This window comes from Thunnus maccoyii, chromosome 7 (assembly GCF_910596095.1).
Source record: "Thunnus maccoyii chromosome 7, fThuMac1.1, whole genome shotgun sequence".
Taxonomy (NCBI): domain Eukaryota; kingdom Metazoa; phylum Chordata; class Actinopteri; order Scombriformes; family Scombridae; genus Thunnus; species Thunnus maccoyii.
The window spans coordinates 10,560,505-10,579,829 of NC_056539.1; the positions used below are offsets into that span (position 1 = coordinate 10,560,505).

Consider the following 19,325-nt stretch of genomic DNA (forward strand, 5'->3'; position numbering starts at 1 on the left):
AAACTTACAGGAAATGCTGGGGTCATTATGTGTATGTCACATGGTATGAGTTGGTAACATAAGTTTTTTTTATGAAGTCTTGCCAGAAAGATACAGAGATACAGAGCACAGACAGAGCAACATCACCAGTCGGGGAAAAACACAGAGATTGGCGAGGACATAATTGGTGAAAATAGGAGTCATTATCAGAGTCTTTAACCACATCCTAGAGACAGAGAGAGACGGGTTTCAGTGTGCCATGCCGGATGTATGACCGCTCTTCCAAATGTTGGTTTTTGCTGTGTTTATTTATCTACCCAACCCACTCAGAGGTGACCCCAGGGGTGAGCAGTGGGGGCAGTCGAGTGTGTTCATTTGGACACACACACACAAACACACACATACACAGAGCGAGCCCCCTAAAACACACACACACACCACCACCACCCATCAGGCTTCACATTCAGCCACAGCATCTAAAAATATCACCCCAGAAAAAGGTGGAAAAATACCAGCCTTGTGTGGTGGAGAAATAGAGAGAGAGACAGAGAGAGAGAGAGAAGAGAGAGGAGTAACAGACTAAACCCTCTCGCTCACCTCTTGATTTTTACCGCACCCTGACTACTGAAAGGCAGACTTGTTCTGTATTTGCTGTTCAACCGCTGGCTCACTGGTTCACTCACTCACACACACACACACACACCACTAAAGTGTGTGTTGTCACGCAAGTTGCTGCTCATTTGCAACATAATGCGTGTTCGCAATATGTCAGTGCAGTTTTGGTAGGTTATTATATCTTCAAGCATGTGACTTTTGCCAAACAGTGGCCACTTTTGTCACAAGTGGGAATTACAGAATTATGATCATTTGAGTTAGCTGCTTTAAAGCTTGATTTTGTTTTTAGTTTCTGGCCACCTTATAAATGTCTGTCCAATATTCACTCTTCTTTTAGACCTGTTTTTTTCTCCACCAATTCCTGAATGCTCTTTGGTGTGCAGCAGCTAACTGATAACTTTGTCTGTTTGCTGTTTGATGGTGAGCAGGTCGTGTACAGCGGGTTTATCAGAGCTGCCTGCTGTGGCTGCAAATGCTGGTGATGAAAGTGAATCAAAATGGTTAAGCTGCGGACAGGAAAAACCAAAACAATGGGCTGAAAGATGCTAAAACACTTTGTAAAGCTGGGTCATTATGAGTGAAACATAAAAATATTTTTAGTGCAGCTTTAAATACATTCAATTACACTCAGTCAGTTGTTTTAAAGAGCACAAAGGGACCGCAAACAGGAAGCAACAACTGGTGACTTCTGGTGAGGTACGATGTGTTAGTCTTTTGTGATGAACTTAAAGAAATCAGTGACATGCTAAAACATAGCATAGCAGTAATATAAAAGTTTTTAGCCTCAGCAAATTGACTCACTAATGACAGCTACACAGCAATATCTATCTAATATTTGCTAACATTAGCCACCATAAGCTACTAGTCATACCAGTGCAAGTATGACCGTAGCGGCAAAACTCCTGACTGTACTTGAACTCAGCAAGATAGCGTTTTATTGCCTATGAATTAAACTTTTCATTTTCAAGTGAAATACTGTGTTATTTCTTCTCTCACTGAAGAAATCCACTGAGGAACTTCTAATTCATCCACCCACTCATTCATTCATTTAAGATTTACTCCTAAACATTCACAAGGAGAAGAAGCCCGCACAATAATAACACTGCGTGATATTTGGCTGTTCTGCCCTGGGCCTTTGCTCACGTGCATACCTCCTCCTTCTCCACAGTGAAATAAAGTTCGCCCACTCAGGGGTAAAATGGGAAAGACAGGGATGGTATAACTCCATTGCTTGGGAATTTTAAACAGGGGAAAGTTGGCATCACTCAACATCTCAGCTCTACTAAATTCAGCCATGAATATTTCCAGACTGTGGAAAAATGACCCTCTTCTCAATGCAGCAGAACTAAAGCATTAGACAGAATTATAGGTGGATATATCCTGCTTCCATATATTAGAGCAGGTTGAGTTTTAAGCTTTTAATGACACTGGAGGTGATTTTTTTGACCTAATTGTTTTTTGGGTGAAGGAATCCCTCGGATTATAGATACAAATCTTTTTCTTAAACAGTGAACTTGTTGACCATGATCAGATGCACAAACAGTCCTTTCCATGACTTATGAGTGGTCAAATACTGGGAAACACACACTCGCACAGACACACATACACATACACACAAGTGCCGGGGAGAAAGACAGAGCCTATTTCAATGGACTTTCCTGCTGTCAGAATGTCTGGTATGCATTAGCCACAGACTCCAGTGGGATAGCTGGATCCACAGCATGCGTGTGCATGCGGGTATATGCATGTGAGCAGGAACACAAACACACACACACACACACACACACACACACACACACACACACACACACACATACACATATACACACTCACAAAAACACAGAAAGAAGAGAAATCCCACAGGGGTCAAACATTCAAACTCCTAATTAAGTGTAGTTGAAAAGATGTCTCATAAAATATCCATGGTCAAAATTTTTGGTGTTGAACGCTGAACGGTGCAAAATCTAAGCTTCTGAAGAAACCTTGAAATGTATCAAGCATCCTATGTTACATTCACATCTGGTTAAATAGACAAAAATAGATATATATGTAAGGAGACATATGCATGAAAGTAACCACAGCATGCACACATTATTTTACTTGAAAACTCCCTCTATAAACACTCTATGATCTCTATCTCACTGGCTCTTTCTGTTTCTTTCCTCACTTTCTTTGAGCTTCTTACAAAAGTCTCTGCTCATTTCTTGTTTGGCACAAAGAACAAAAGAATGACTAACAGAATAAACTAGGTTTGAGAGTGTGTGTTTTCATGTAGCGTGCCTGTGCGTGTGCAGCTCACCCTGTAAAGATGGTGAAAAGGATTCAAGGTACAAGTGAACACTCCAGAAACTAGCTGTTGTTAAAAACCAAGTGAAAGCAAGGGTTAAACTGTTTACTGAGCTCCGTCTGAGAGCAGAAACCCCCTACATGACCTCATGTTTGCTATTTTCATACTTTCTCAAAAGGAAATAGGATTTGCAGTTTTATAGCACAGTAGAATATGATGTCAAAAGTTTTAGTTAGAAAGTATAAGTGGGGCGGAGTGAGGCAGGAGGATGTGGAAGTGATGGGGCGTTTTTTTCACTGCTGTTTTTTTTTTTCTTTTTAAACACTGCTGAGTGAGGTCAGTGTGGCCTGTAAACTTTGAGCTGAACTTTTCTGACCAACTATCATTAATTACTATTTAGTTTGAGTATATTCATTCATTATCCTTTCAACAACAAAGAAAACTCAGCCTGATGATAGAAGCTTTGAAACTGAAATCATAAACAGTAGCCAGATCACGGTTTTTACTGGCAAATATCTGCTGTATTTCTACCATTTCAACAATAACCAAAAACCTCTCTTCGGTTCCTATTTGACTCTGTCTCTGCCCACCAAATGTTGCTACTCTATTTCCTCGTAAAAAATTATTGGTCCTATTTCATTGACATCACAAAAACCACCCGTGCCGTGGAGGGAGAGCTGAAGAAACACATGCATGCTGGGATCAAAGAGGCCAAACCAGAGAGAAGGGACCACAAAGCAGCACTTATCCAAAATCTGAATCAGTCGCAGTCTGGACTGGACTGGAGCACCAAACCCAAAAACACTACCCAGGACTCACAAAAGTCATTTTATAGTATTCACAAACTCTTGAATATGATCTCACTGCAGTCTGAAACTTGAATACAGACACCCAACACCCTTGCTCAGTAGAATGGGAGATGCACAGACCTGGGTTGACCTGTGATGTGACAGCTCCTAACAGGTAGAGGAGGATGAGCAGGAGGAAGTGAACGTCCCACAGGTGCTTCATCACAAACACATGCACAGACAGGCTTCCAACCTGAAAAACAAGATGGAAAAAGCAGGTTACACAAACGTCTGTGAGAAAACTGTGAAAAGTAGCTCGGTATGTAAGCTTGTATTACATGATGAACACATTTTATTACTATTTACTTGTCTGTATGCATGGGAACCAAACATTTGTTTGGATATATAAGGGAAAATGGAAGTTTAATTGGATGCATGTTTTTATTTCACTCAATAAAAGACACAATAATTGGCACCTCACAGTGGAATTTCCATTTATTTAGTGCTTTATCACTCTATTAAACTCTAACTGTGGTGGGGATATTTGAATATCACCCCTGCAAGACAGAAAAGGATTTCAGTTCATATGCAATTAAAAAAAATGCAGCTTTTTATTTTATAATTAGACATTATACACTGTAATTGTAGGAACAAATGATGAATGAATGCAGGGACAAACGACGGTGGGAGAGGAGAAAGAGACGTTGAGACACTGAGTCACAGACATGACTTCAGCTGGACAGACGCAGCGCCAACAAGCCGCCTCCAACTGACCGCTTAGTCCAACAGCCGAGAAAAACAACTAGTTTCAACTAGTTTCTGTCCACAGTTCATTTATGATTTGACTGCCCAAATGTAGAATTTCAAAAGACAGACATACAAGGAAAAAGCGGATTACTTGGTAACCTCACATTCAACTTTGCTCATTATATGTTTAAACATGGATGTGTTGAGTCATATGCTTGAACACTTTTCAGCCACACTGACCGAAGAGGGGAAATGTTGTAGTTATCTAATCATGACTAAGTTAAGTGCTTGGAGCCGAGGCGCTTTTACTGCAGCTGAAAATCTGTTATGTAACCGAGGTTAGTTTTATTGTTCGCACCATGTTAATCACATCTTATGTAACAAAATTGTATAGAAAATGAGCAATGAGACATGTTTAATCTTTTATGTTAGTTGGTGGGGGAAAAGCTGCTTGATAGGGTGATATGGATAAAAAAATCAAATATCATGATATTTTTGACCAAATACCTCAATATTGATATTGTGACAATATTGTAGCGATGGCTATTGGTGCTTTTACAAAATATTTACACGATGAGATTTTTCATAAATAATCATCAGTAATGTGGATATAATGACTAAGTGGGTAAAGGCAAATAACAGAACAGCTACAACAGTCTGGTTAGTTCAGAAAATTACATCACTTTACTGTAATGCAGCCTTTAAAACCAGGAAAAGACAACACTTATGCCATATCACAATCTTACAATATCCAAAATCTAAGATGATATCTAGTCTCATATCACAATATCAATATAATATTGATATATTACCCAGTCCTACTGCTCAAGTCTTAATTTTCAGTGGTTTCTGAATATTTTAGCCACTATCTAATGAGTTTTTATATTTATTGTTGTAAAGGTGATAAGCTTTGTGCTCCAGTTCCAAATGTAAATACTAAAAGACATCACTAAAGCGGGGTTATCTAAACCCACATGACAAATGACACAAAACAAAACTACCAAGAGGACTGTGGGAATTTACACAGAGAGACATCAGTGTGTGTGTGTGTCAGACATTTCCTGGTCTTCATCACCGGCCAAGAACAACATCTCCCTGACGTTTCACCGATGAAATAACAGAAGGATCAGCAGCATTTTGCTCAATGGGAGAAGACTGGATACACTACAGTACAGGCCTTCATTCACACACTGTGTGATCTGCTGTGCAGTATTACACTACTATAATGGCCCTGTTCCTAAAATGTCATCTCTATACTTCTTTCTCTTTGCTTACAGTATATTCAGTCTCCATCAGCAATAACTCTACTTACCAGTTAACCTTTGTCCAAATTAACCTCTGACATATATGAAGTGCAGGTTCACTTATGTGCTCTGGGAAACAAATCCAGACCTGTTGATTTTGAGCTCATGCCCAAATTCACTTCATTTTTGCCCAGCAGGCTACTTTTAATGATCAAATAACAATTTCCACATTGCCTTGCTACAATGATCAGACATGTGTGCTTGGAAATATGAAATATTTTTTGTAAATAACAACCCTGATAGTTACGGTTCGTTTCTTCCAAAGATGTTGTGCATAAATACTGATACTGATCCAAAGCAACTTGATACGAGCCAGTGCTCAAACAAGACCCATAAAGCAGTCCTTGAGTCAAAACAACCTCAAACTAATCTCGTGCAACCAGCGCTGATGGTCCACCCACTGAATTTTGTGACACTAATTACAGCCTGACTTGCTTCTTTCATTGTGCCCTCACACATAATCTTGTTGCTTTTCTTACTTCCATTTCTGCAGCTTCAGGTTACAGCCACTTCCCACTGAGGCTCCTTCACTAAGCTTAACTCCTCTTGGCCTTTCGAAAGCTAATGAAACACAAACAGCTGATGGCTTGTGTGTATTTGGAAGTCAAAAATGTGTTTACCATGTGCTGGAGAACATTTATGTGAAGGCTGCCTGTGCTGTATTGGGCAGGAGAATTGCCCTTTGGTTCTACTTTTGGAGACTCTCAAAGGATCGTACTGGTGTGATTGCATGTTTTAGCCCATTTACTCCAAATAGCGTACAGTTCACATTAGTGTTTGCCCAAAGCATGCCATAAATAGGGATAGGACTCAGTCAGTTGATCTTGAAATATATTGTGAAAGATCTCTACAAGTATGGGAGTGATTACCATTAAATGAATAGCAATAATGTGACTTTAGTCATTGTTGCCTCAAAAAAGATGCAGCCAAGTCTCAAAACAATCACTAATCAATTAAATGAAGCCAACAAAATTTCAGGTCTCTTGAGGTTGATTTAATACTAATTGATATGTGCTGAGGCTGGCAATTGCCTAAAAGGTAGGAAAGACGTGTTAAAGGCTATGGTAGACTTTGGAAAATGGTTGTCTGTAATGTAAAGTGTGTGTGACTGGTATTAAATGGGATCAATACAGTAGACCATTGTTCTGTTCTTCAGTTTCTTTCCAACATTCAAGCTGCAAATATGAGATTCAAGCCATTGTTGATATACTTAGCGCACAAGTTAAGTTTGGTCCAAGTTCAACACCGGAAACTTATTTGGTCATCTTTTAGTGGCTGTTAAAATGTGGAAAATTGATTTTCTGTGTATCGGTTGTATTGCCGTTGCCTCCTCTGGTTCCAGCTGTGTTCTCGATACCTGTATGAGGTGAACAGCTGTTATTCCCTAACCGGCCTCTGCTGTAGTGACATGAGATCAGTCAGCGGCCCTGCAGCTACAGGCACAGGTTCACAGCTCTGGAAACTTCCTCTCCATTCTCGTCTTTCAGGAACATAGCAGGAAAAACTTATTCATGTCCTATCTCGGTTTCAAAAAGTATCTATTCCAAGATTTTTTCCCTTTTCACTTTCAAAGACGTATCACAAACTTTTGTGGGAAAAACTGTAGAAAAATAAAGAAAAGGGCTTTTGAAAGCACTGTCAAATCATCAGAAGGTTTAAATTTCAACTTAGAGTATATAAATTTGTGTCCAAATCCGTTTATTTATTATGAGTCCATACAAAGATCATTAGCTGTCTCATTTCATAATGAACTTAATACCAGCAATCATTTCATACAAGTCCGGCAGATGCAACTTTTCTTTTCTTGTTACAATAAACATTGCTCCTCACAGTTCATTTAAACAGTCACATTTCACAGTAACATTGATTTTTCCGCCCTGAAAACACATGCAGAAAGAGTAAAAGAGAGATAGGGGGATTGGAGACAGAGTCCTGCAACGAAGACCAGCTGCACAAACCCTTCAGTGGTGAATTTATTCTCATAGCTCCTGAGAGATGGAACAGGAAATAGACAGGAGATCTAGGTCACATACTGCATCCGTCCCCACCTGTATGGCAGAGCGGAGCACAGAGAGATGGAGGTTTGACCTCTGGGCCCTTGGTATTCAAACACATACAATGAGCCAGAGAATATGGACTGTAACGTGTCAAAGATTTCTTTAAAGTGTTTTTTAATTGAGGAGAATTTCTGGAAAAATATTTCCCTCCATGTATGCTAACGAGCAGCAGAAAGTAAAAGGCAGAGTTTGGTTTGGCTATCACTGATCTGATGTAAAGTCTGCTCTCCTCTGTATGGCGCCCAGGTAAACTAGGTCCACCTACTGTTTAAGGAGCGTTGAGCTCATTAGCTTGTTACAAGCTCATAAACCAATGCAGGCAGTCCAACGTAAACAGGTACAGGGAGAGTCACTCGGGTGAGGACAGAGAAAAGGAGTGGATGAGATGAGGGAGAAGTGCAGGGTGGGTGTGAGGGGACTGAGATGGAAGTGAGACAAAGTGGAGGGTGAAAGGGGAGTAAAGATGCACCTCTGGACTTTAGCTAGTGGGCTTTCAAATCAGGACAAAGGCAGCAATTTGGATACAGATATATGTCCACAAACTGCACTACAGTATGATCACACAGGAATGTAGGAGTGTAAGGAATGGGTTTTATGCATGCAAAGTGAAGTCTACAGACCTTCAGATATCTTAGATTACTTGTAGTCAGACTAACATTGTGTTACTGGTCTTTCTGCACCATGAGAGAATATATGTGAATGTTCTAGTCACAGACTATAGTAGATTTTCCCCTTGAAACTGCTTTTGTGTATTAGATTTTGCAAAACACAAAAAATGGGCATACTTGGTCTGGTATATGTCAAATGAGGCATCCTTGGTATCAAAAAAGGATCAATAAAATGCTGTTATTAACAATGATGAACGGTATAAAGGTGTTTCGTGGGTGTTTATTAAATATACAGTGAATTTTAGATCATGTGTATTGAACATTACTCTATATGCACATAACATATTGTTTTTTAAAATTCCAACTGTTGTAAAAGAATAAAAACTGACTCTGATCTATTATCTTTCATACGGGGCAGCTAACGTTCAGCAAAGTCTGCACCGCAACACAGCACACTCCAGGGTCACATTCATGAAAATAAACCAAAGTCAGGTTCACTGACACTTCTAAAAGCTTTCAGAATAGGAAGAAAAAATAAACTCAAGCTGAAAGTGTCTAATGCAATCAAAACAAGGCCTTTTAAAGTACAGTTGTATGTTTGACACATTTCAAAGGTCCAACTGAGCATTGAACACAAATCAAAGTGTCACTGGTTGTTCAGTGAGAGCAGAACTGGTCAAGTTCCCGTCAGGTCCCTCCTTCACTGTGCCGTAACTCCACACCATATGTTGTAAATGTCTTGGTAATAACTCTTAAAGGAAGGTTGACCTCATATGTTCCTTTTCTGTCCTTCAGTGAAATATGACATTTTTACCCCCAGGGCAGTGAGAAAGCCCCTGAGCACAGTGTCATCAGTGGGCCCCCCACTCTGATTTTATTCATATCCAAACCTAAATCATATAAACCAAATATCATTATATCATTTAACATTACAAACACATAATCCAAGAACCATAATACAAAACAGGGCCTTCTTTGTCACAGCATACTGTATAATCGCTCCATCACAGTAAAGAGCTTCTAGTATTACCCACATAGTTGAAGATACACAGTCAACATTTAACTGGAGCATGACATAAATATATAAGATATTAGAGTCTTAAAAGAGTGCAAGCTACAACTAAACTCAGCTGATGAATTTACTTACATACACGGTGGATTTGAGTAAGTCAGAGCTTTAGTCTGTGTCCTTCTGAATCATTCATACATTGTAAAATGAGCTTGTTCTCCCGGGCATCCAGTGGCCAAAGACCCTGATGATATCTACCTTGTTTAGTTTGACATTTCCGGAAATACACTAATTCGCTTCAACTTGTCCTTTTTAGACTTCAGTTTTTAAGCCAACAAAACAAATTACATATAACTTGTTAATTAGTGAGCTGCTGGGAGGATTTTGTTACCTTTGGACAGAGCCAGGCTAGCTGTGTCTCCCTGTTTTCAGGTTTTATGCTAAGCTAAGTTAACCAGCTGCTGGCTGTAGCTTCATATCAACAAGTACCAAATTAAAACAACTAATCTGTCGGTTCTGTCAGCAGTAATCCGCAGGACAACATCATTTGTCTGTTACAAATCACTGTTAAAAAATTATAATGTTTCATCATCTGACAACACTATGGTTAAGGTCTGGTTAGGTTTAAGGAAAGATGGTTTGGGTTAAAATGATCACTTTGTTAAAGTTAGAGAAACATGTGGTGTGGGTTAAAGTTAATACTTCCTTAAAGTCAGGCAACCTTCGTCGTCATGGCTACAATAATAGCCGGGGCCAAAGTTAGTGAACAATCTTATGTTTTTTATTAAAAACGATTTGCCAAAGTGTTGAACTATTTCTTTAACATGTATACATTGGGATGACAAAAGGGAGTGGAAAGTTATTAATTTAGAGGTGAAATAATACTCTTTATTTATAATATTTTAGCATATTTGCAACAATAATGAATAGTGAGAGTTACTTTTCTTCCTACATCTGTTCATAACGACCAGTATATTACAGCATGACAGCCATTTTGCACATACTTACTTTCTCCCAGTAGATCAAATATAAAAACAAAACCATATGTGGTAAAGGTTCCTGAATGTGGTGGCAAATTACTGTATCTACTGTACCAGAGGGAGTTATGGCATGTCACTTTACGTTAAACACACCATATCTAACATGTCAGTTACTCACTTAGGCTAACATCTGTCTGCAGATGCAGTCATAGATTCGTTAGGCTAAAGTGCTAAATCACAGCACCAGTCAGACTGGAGGAGACATTAAATATTACAGAAAAAACAGGTTTAATCAATCTGACTGGAGCTTTGTCTGAATTCAAACAGTTTTTTATAAACACCAAAATGTTGATAGCCAGCAGGCAGAGTTTATTGTATCAACTTAGAGCAGAACGTTCCTGAATAGGACGACTATTGACTTGAATTTCTACTTCTGGGAAAAAGAGTCTTTGCCCCATAAATATCAGCTCCCTCTTAGCTAGTTCAGGAAGTGGTGAAGGACAGATACTCCCCTCAGAAACCCTACGAGCCCACAGAGCTCAACCAAGAAACAAGGGACGAATTATCTATATTGGAGATAGATTGACGAGTTTCCGATCATTTGTACAAGTCATTGCAAAGGTAATTCTAACCGTTTTCACCACTTTAATGAGTTTCAAGGCTTCAGACACTGACATTCACCTCTATGGTTGCTCGTCTTACAAACCCAGAAACTTGAAACACAGTCATGCATTCAGTAAGAGCTCATGTCCTCCTCCACAGCTCTCACACTGAAAACAGGATGGCGGTTTTATTTTGTTTTCCCAGGCCTTCTTATTTGTGTAAATAATCAGATTGTCTTTGTAGGGACAAGCCCAGCACAAAGAGAAACATTGGTGTACCACCAGGTCCTGCACCCTGGGAAAGCCTGTAAAGTCAACACACAGGTTTACCTGGCTCTGTTCCCTGGCTCTGTCCTGGTCTCTGTCTCACTTACATACCCACACAAGCACACACAGCAGCGTCAACACTCGGGGCTTTACATGGGCCTGTGCAGAAGAGTGAATAACCAGTAGAGGCTCAGAGGGGAGATCAACTGAACACTTCACCATCCAGCCACTAAAAAGTGTCCAAGTAGCCATCAGGCCCCAAAGAGACGAGAGGACAGTTTCTATAATTACATCTCTGGTTTCATAATCACACAACTTAAACGTACTGTAGGTCATAATCACTGTTCAACTATATGACTTCATGTAAAATGTGAAAGGTAATTACAATACTTTCACAAAATTAGAAGTACAGCATATTACACTAAACTGTTTGATGTTGGATTCATGCTTTTTCATCAACCTGCAACTCATGTTCTTGATGAGTGTGAATTAAAATCATTGCAGTGTAACAAGTAAAATACTGGAGATTCTTCAGTCTATCATAGCAGTCATAACTACAGTTTAAATCAAAAAACAGCCTCATCAAACTCTAAATTGAATCACAGATGAATACTGTTAAATCTCCAGGCTACAAATCCACAGGAATATATTACATTATATTACACACAAGTTAAAATTAAAAAGGTTTCCCATCTGACTATTTTGACCACTTAAAGGGTGGGTTCACAATTTTTCAAGACAACAGTTAGGCGGCCATATGAACAATGAAACAGGTTTTGGTTGCAGTAATCATTCATTCTGTTCATACTGGCCATTAAGAGATCATTTCATAATGTGCTAATGTAAGTGGTGGGGGACTAAATCCACAGCCCTCCTTCTGTGCAAAAATGTATTTAAAAGTTTATCTGAAGCTAATATGAAGCTTCAGCTGCCCAGATTAGTTAAATAAATTTTAAGTATCAAATTCCCTCTTTTTTTTGGTTACTATCCTTCCACTGTAGCTCAAAAAGGAACCCTCATTTTAGCTTTAGATAAACTTTTAAATACATTTTTGCACAAAACAAGGAGAAATAATTACAGCAAAAAAAAAAAACCCACACAGTTTCAATGTTCATTTGGGCCCCTGACTATTGTTTTAAGACAGACTTTTCTGTCTGTGAACGTATCCTTTAACAATTCCTAACATTTGGGAAACAAATGCGTGGGTTGTTGTAATGGTATAATGGTATGGCACATGATTGCATTTCTTAGCAGGGACCACAGATGAAAATGAACTTTCAGCTATATCTAGTGCAATACATGTATCATGAGGAGTGGCCTGGTGGTTAAGACACATACCATATAACCACCACGTCTCCTGTTCAATTCTAGCCGAGAACTGTTGCTGCATGTCTCACCCCTCTATCCCCCCCCCTTATTTCCTGTCTGCCTCTCTATCAACTGTCCAATAAAGAAACATTTCTTCAAAAAATGCATTGTTCCTGTTAAATAAACAATAAAAAAAATGGCAATGCAAGTACATGAGCAGCTGAAAACAATGCAGGTTTAACAAGCAGAAAGTTAAATAACATGAAATCTGCTACCTCAAACCAGAAATCATGTCTGGCATATACGTACAGTGTATAGTAGGTTTGTGTTTATGTGCGCCGTTGGTGCCGAGCCTGATTGCTATACAGTGTGTCCATATGTTATGCACCATAACCATCCACATGTGCTTTCTATTATATCCTCTTGTTTCTCCCTTCAGGCTGTAGCATCACAGATATTTTATTTTTATGGGAATGCATGAAATCCGAATCACTTTTCCCAATCAAACCCAGGTGGAGTCATGTAAACACCCAGCAGTAAAATCTGAGAATGAGACACACACGCGCACGCCGGCTTACATTACTTTTCTCTGCACATGCAAACACACATATAGTATGTAATTACATTTTCTCCACAGGAAACAATCCTCTATTGTCTGGGTTAGACGTGACACCTGGGGAGAAGTGTTTTAGTCTACAGGCTTAATTATAGGATATCTTATTCCACGTGTGCACATGTAATGATATACAAGGCAGATCTTGAGTGTGTCTCTATGATAGAGTGGATAAAAACAGGACTCTGCTTCGTAAGCAATAGTTTTGTAGTAATATGAAACCTGAAAGCTGAAAAGCTATGGTCCTGTGCTGCTTCACGGCCTGGAGTGCATATGAATGGCTTCATCACTTTAAATCTAGTGAATTTTGTCACATATTACTCTCTCTGTGCTCTCCTTTCTGTCATGTCTCGCTGAATACAAATTTCTCTTTTGCAAGGAGGTCAAACTACAGAGCCGCAATGCAGGAGCTGGTCTGGATTCTGTCTTACAGACTCTTGTGGACATGAGTTTTTGAAGGAGGGTCCTAAAAGATAAACTCTCAACAATGACTCTCTCCTACTCATATACCATGTAATGGAGCTTAGTTTAAGATTTGAGGTCTACGGTCTTTGGTTTGACATGCTGCTGCAAGAGCACACCTGCTGGAGCACCTCACTGATGGTGCCATCACGGACCTTTAGTTGCCTGAGGACATGAACCGTTCAAACCAGGATGCAGGTGCTCATAAAGGCTACCAGCTGATGTTTAGTGGCCACAAGGGAGAAAGGAAGTGAGAAACCGCAGGAAAGGCTGTAGGCCCACTAACCTCACCTGTAAATACTCACAGACAGATTCAGCACTGTATTTTATCTACCTGCAAAATCCACCAAATATTTCAACAAAGACTCACTAACTGTGCATTACCATGCAATGACAAGGGTTGTGTTTGTTATGTAAGGAGAGTAGCCTAAAATCTTTGACTGGAAAGCCATTTTAATTGAATATCCAGGCCCTGAACTTTACAGCTACACTGTCAGATTGGAAAAAACAGCAGCTCAGGCCAAGAAGCTCTTTTTTTCCACTTCCTCAGGTCCATCCCAAGCATGCGGCTTCAATCAAGAGCATTTGTGCACTCAGCTATGATGAGAAGTAATTTCTTTAATTTCAACAGAAAAAGTAACTTCTTAGTAGTTCTTAAACAAAGCACCAAATGACAAGTTGATGACCACTTTTCAAACAAAAGAGTGGAAAAAGCTTTATCTTTGTAGAGAAAAATAACATTATTTTTAGGAACTGATGATTGAATCTAAGTGACGCTGTCCCTGAAGACCAATACACAAGCAATAACACATAATTCAACTCTCTTAACTCACATTAAGATTGTAATAGTTCTATAAAAAAAAGCCCAGTGTTGTCCATACAGGGTAATATGTCAACTCATTCATTGCCCAGGTTATCATTTGTACACAGTGGCAGCCTGCAGCACGTCGTGAGGTCCTTTTGATGCTGAAATATTACCTTCAGATCTTCCCTGACAGCCCGTAATTTGGGGGAACAGTGAACCGAGAGACAGAGATGATGAACATCAGACAAACAGATAAACAAAAAGAGACTGCCACTTGTAAACAGCACAGAGAGAATGAAGAACGACTGTGGAGAGACATCAAGGCCACATGTGCAAACACGGAGGAGGATTTGGGCTCTGACTACTGTGTGTGAATGTGTACATGCATCCATCTTCTATAATTATTTGGTTTTCCGTTATCTGTCTGTGCTCAGAAAAAGACCATCTGCCTGTTTGAGAAGTCTAAGCAACACTTCTATTAATTCATTAATTATCCCACAATGGAAAATACCACAAAAGAAATTTAAGTTCTGTCATATTTCCTGTCACTAGAGCTAAATCACCTCTGGTTTTGGAGACTCAAGTCAGAAAGAGGCACATAATTCAAAGTTAGAAAATAAGAGGGACAAATGCAAGCTGCTTGGAGGCTACATGTAACCTAATCCCCCTCAAACGATAAGTGATTAGTGCTGGTTTGGGCAGGGTCGAAGTTCAAGCACGTGTGGGATGCAAAGTCAACAGCGCAGTATTTTAGGGATGATGTTCCCTGAAATGCTGCTATTTATACCAAATTACAGCATGCACCTCAGCGAGCAGAGCACGCAGCTGGTTTTCTCCTGCCAGAGGCATTGATTTGAAAACACTTCCAATCAAACAACCTCAGTGTAGAGTTACAGCTAAGCTAAGTAAGCACCGGGTGCCTCCAGTGCCGTGTTTTGAATGTGGGGTTGAAATTACAGCCTTTGCTGTGGTGTGTGATTCGGGTCTGTATGTGAGGATGTCAGTCAGTCTCCGAACTCTGGAGGGAAGGGTTGCTAATTGAAATGACATGTCAGACAGATGCAGTGATAACACACGCCTAGTCTGGTTCCTCTATGGGCTCCACTAGCTGCCTCTACAAACCTCTACAAACAACTGTATTTCTTACTGCCACTGAGTGTGTGTGTGTGTGTGTGTGTGTGTTTTAGCCTATATACAGTATGTGTACATAATTATGAATCAAGTATCAAATTACACCCAGATATTGTAGTGATGGCCTAAGATCAAATCCCCCTTGAACGTTGTCTCCCTTTCTGTTTTCCAACTGTCTGCACAAATAAAAAAAAATGCTAAATGTGAGTATGTGATCCACTCTCCTCTGACATCCACCACAGGCATTTCATATGTTTCCCCATCATAAGCAAGAACTCCTCCATCCTGCTTTGACAAATAACTTATTTACCCAGGTAAAGATGGTTTCCTATTTACGCATCCAGCCTAACTAGCACACAATAAAAAGGCCCTAAAAGGAAAAATCCACGCTAACACACTCACTGTCATAAATACTCTTATACTGTCATAAATCATCCTTCTGTGGTGATCAGCACATTCCCGGACTTAATTTGAGGTCAAGTTTTGTAATTTCACTTTTTTTTTCCTCAGCTTGCTTTGTCTACTGTTCCCCAGAACCTGACACTGGATGAACTTGGATGGTTAAAAGAGAATTGACAGCAGAACAAGCAGGAACATGAGTTTCTTAAAGTTAGAAAAACTAAATTACATTCCTCACTCAAAACACAACATGTCCTGGTCCTGTGCTGCATTCAGGCTTAATGTACACTGCTGTCAGTGCAGAAATAAGTCTTATACCACTTATACAACTGATTTCTCCTTGAATATTGAATGTTACTTTTGGAATTTGATGTTAACTTTTGATGTTTTTGATGGGGTTTTTTTAACACAGTATTGTAGATGAAGGAAATACTACTGTGACATCATGTCATCTACAGTATGTTTTTTGACTTGTCTTCACAATAAGATTAATAAGAATATACCAGAAGTTTAAAGGGTTTTAAAAGTATAAAATCATTTTAAGGTAAATTTTCTCTTTAATAACAGTAAGACTGGTTTGCAGTTCCATGCAGTCTGGACATTTGAAGCTTAAGTCTCAGCACAAAAATAAACAGTAACCTTTACCGAAACACCTAAAAGTACCTGCTGTGCATCCCGCCTGCTGGCCTAAGACTACTGATATGTTTCCATCATGAATAAATCAATAGAATACAGTTTCTTTTCCATCAATCAATTAAATGTTTAGTCTTAAAAATATACTAAATCATTGCAAATTTCCCTTCACAGGTTTTCAGAGCATCAAGTGATATCGTCAGACTGCTTATATATTTTGGATAAACAGTCAAAAAACCCAGAGATATTTGATTACAATGGCATAAAACTGAGAAAATAAGAAAATGATCACACTGGGGGAAATGGTACAGTAGCTGGAAACAACAAAAAATTAGGATGTTTGCATAAAAACAATTACTTTCATTGATTTATTTTCTGTAAATTGACTAATCAATTAGTTGGCAAATCATTCAGCAGTATCAAAGAGCATCCACATGAACAGATACTAAACCTGCTCACTTACTGTAGTCGCACACACAGCCTACCAAAATGACCTTATGATCACCTTGACCTCTCTGTAACAATCACTCCATTGATCAGCGCCTCCTCTCTTGCGTTTGCTGTTGACTGCTCAAATGTCATAGTTGTGAGCTCCTACGTATTCTTAACTCTTCAGATAACTCTTCTGTGTTAAGTTACCAAATAACTTCAACAAGGTTGAAAAGAGGCCTCTGTGTGGACATCTATCACCCACATACCACAGGAGGATACCGACATACCACCTACGTAACACCTACATAACACTGAAGAACATACACACCACCTCCGCAACACAAAAGAAAGGACATGTTCTCGTGGGATCGGAAATCTTTTTAAAAGCTGAAACATTTACCAATTCAACTGACCACACTAAACTTTAAGAGAGAGTCCACGCAGCCATGGATGAGTCAGAAATTGCTTTTCCACAGTTGTTTAACTTTTCCAAAACATTCTTCTAACTACCCAGCCACAAGAAAGCAAGTGAAAATATGAGCTTAATGCAAGACAGTCACACAATTTTTACATTAGTTACACTGCTTTTGTCACTCGTAAAAAGAGTAGTTGGTGCCATTCTGCGCAACAGAGATGCAATAAAAACTCCAACCTCCAGTTATCCAGAATTACACTTAAATTTTTTTTATCGTCAACAATTTGAGTTTATAAAGGAGAACGCAGAGTTTCATGTATGTCTAGAGTTAAAATTAATTATTTAAAAGTGGAACTCCCTCTCAAGTTCTTATGATATTTAGAAGGAGAAGCTCCCATCATTTATATTCCTTTCTTCAACCCTGATGTTACTTTAAATGATGAGGTGCTTAGATGAAGGAATGAGTCTTAATTACACTTTAAGTCGACCACAACAAAGTAAAACAGTATGTAACAGCTTCTGTCTTAAACAGCTGGATTAGCAGCAGAGCAAAGAGTTTGAATCTGGCACTGCATCGCTCTACTCTGCTGTCCAGTCTTCTAGTCTGCCATGCAAACAGCAGCTACTTCACACAAAAGGTACATGGAGTTCAAATGTGCAACTGAGGCCCCCGCAATATGAAATTCTTCAAGGAAACCTTTAAGTACTCTCACAGGCTTCAAGAAAGCTGATGAGAGTTTTGAGTTCTAACTTTTACAGCTCAAACAATGATATAAAACAAAAAAGGTCAGAGTGGAAAATATAAAAAGGAAAAAAGGATGACTTACTTCTAAGATGTTTCTTTCCTTTCAGACCATTTGTTCAGAGATGGTTTCAGATTATTCCAGTGAGAGTCAGACGGCTGGATGTTTCAATCCGAGCCCTTCTCTCTCTTGCTCGCTCGCTCGCTCGCTCACTCACTCTCTGCCCGTCAGTCGCCTTCACAAGGACTCACTGGGCTGATGTAAGACACCCATGCACATAGGAAAAAAGAGAGGGAGAGGAGAGAAAGAGAGAGAGAGAGAGAGAGAGAGAGAGAGAGAGAGAGAGAGAGAGAGAGAGAGAGAGAGGAAGAAAAAAAAAAACCTCACATTCTGTGGATTCTTGGGAGCGTGCCAAAGTCCCAGAATTCCACATGCCACACATAAGGTTTCAATTAAGGCCGAATCCAACGCTCAATCAGAAAGCTTTCTTCCTCCTGAAAAGAGCCTTTCTTTTGACAGCTAGAGGCTGAAGCAACTATAATTGAAGGTAACGTTTGTGCTGCTGTCTTCTAAATCTGTAGGCTGTCATCTCTCATTTCATGACAAACTTTAAACTTATACTGTTTGTTACCGTTACAATGTATCACATCAAGCATGCGTTTAATATAAAATCATAGATCCAGACTGATCTTTGACTGTGTTAGAAATACCTAAGAGGTAACTTTTTCTTTTATTAATCTCAGTGGCACTAACTCTGCAATTTGTCACAGCCTTAATGGTCAAACCAGATCCATGAAAAGTGTGAGTCAAGTGCCAGAGAGAGGTCGTCTCCTACTGACGTCATACGCTGTGTTTTGCTGCTGATGTAGCCTGAACTGTTTGACCAGACTAAAGAAATTCAAAAGTTATTTTAAAATGTGAGGGCTTCATTCAAAAGATATTCAAACCTCAGAATTTTCTGAATTCTTGGTGTGAAAAAGCAGCCTGTAGAAGAAAAAAGAAAGAAGCCATACTGTCCTGCAGCATAGCAGACTCCAGTTGTTGGAGGGAATTTATTACAATTTAAGGATTTTTCTGGTTTTATTGTGTACTTTTGCACATCTCCAGATACTGTGAAGAACATCTGTGTGGCAGAACTTCA

General features: G+C 39.3%; 1 protein-coding gene across 2 annotated transcripts in view; it reads right to left on the reverse strand.

The window, feature by feature from the left end:
- The window catches only part of ddr2a (discoidin domain receptor tyrosine kinase 2a), a 32,875-nt gene extending 14,434 nt beyond the window's left edge, over nt 1-18,441 (reverse strand). For both annotated transcript variants that reach the window (XM_042415541.1, XM_042415540.1), the window contains exons 1-2: nt 18,269-18,441; nt 3,811-3,922 (exon numbers count right to left, since the gene is read on the reverse strand). In XM_042415541.1, the coding sequence (XP_042271475.1) occupies nt 3,811-3,892 (82 nt within the window). In that variant the 5' untranslated portion in view covers nt 3,893-3,922; nt 18,269-18,441. The remainder of the gene's footprint in view (nt 1-3,810; nt 3,923-18,268) is intronic.
- Between the last annotated feature and the right edge of the window lie 884 nt (nt 18,442-19,325).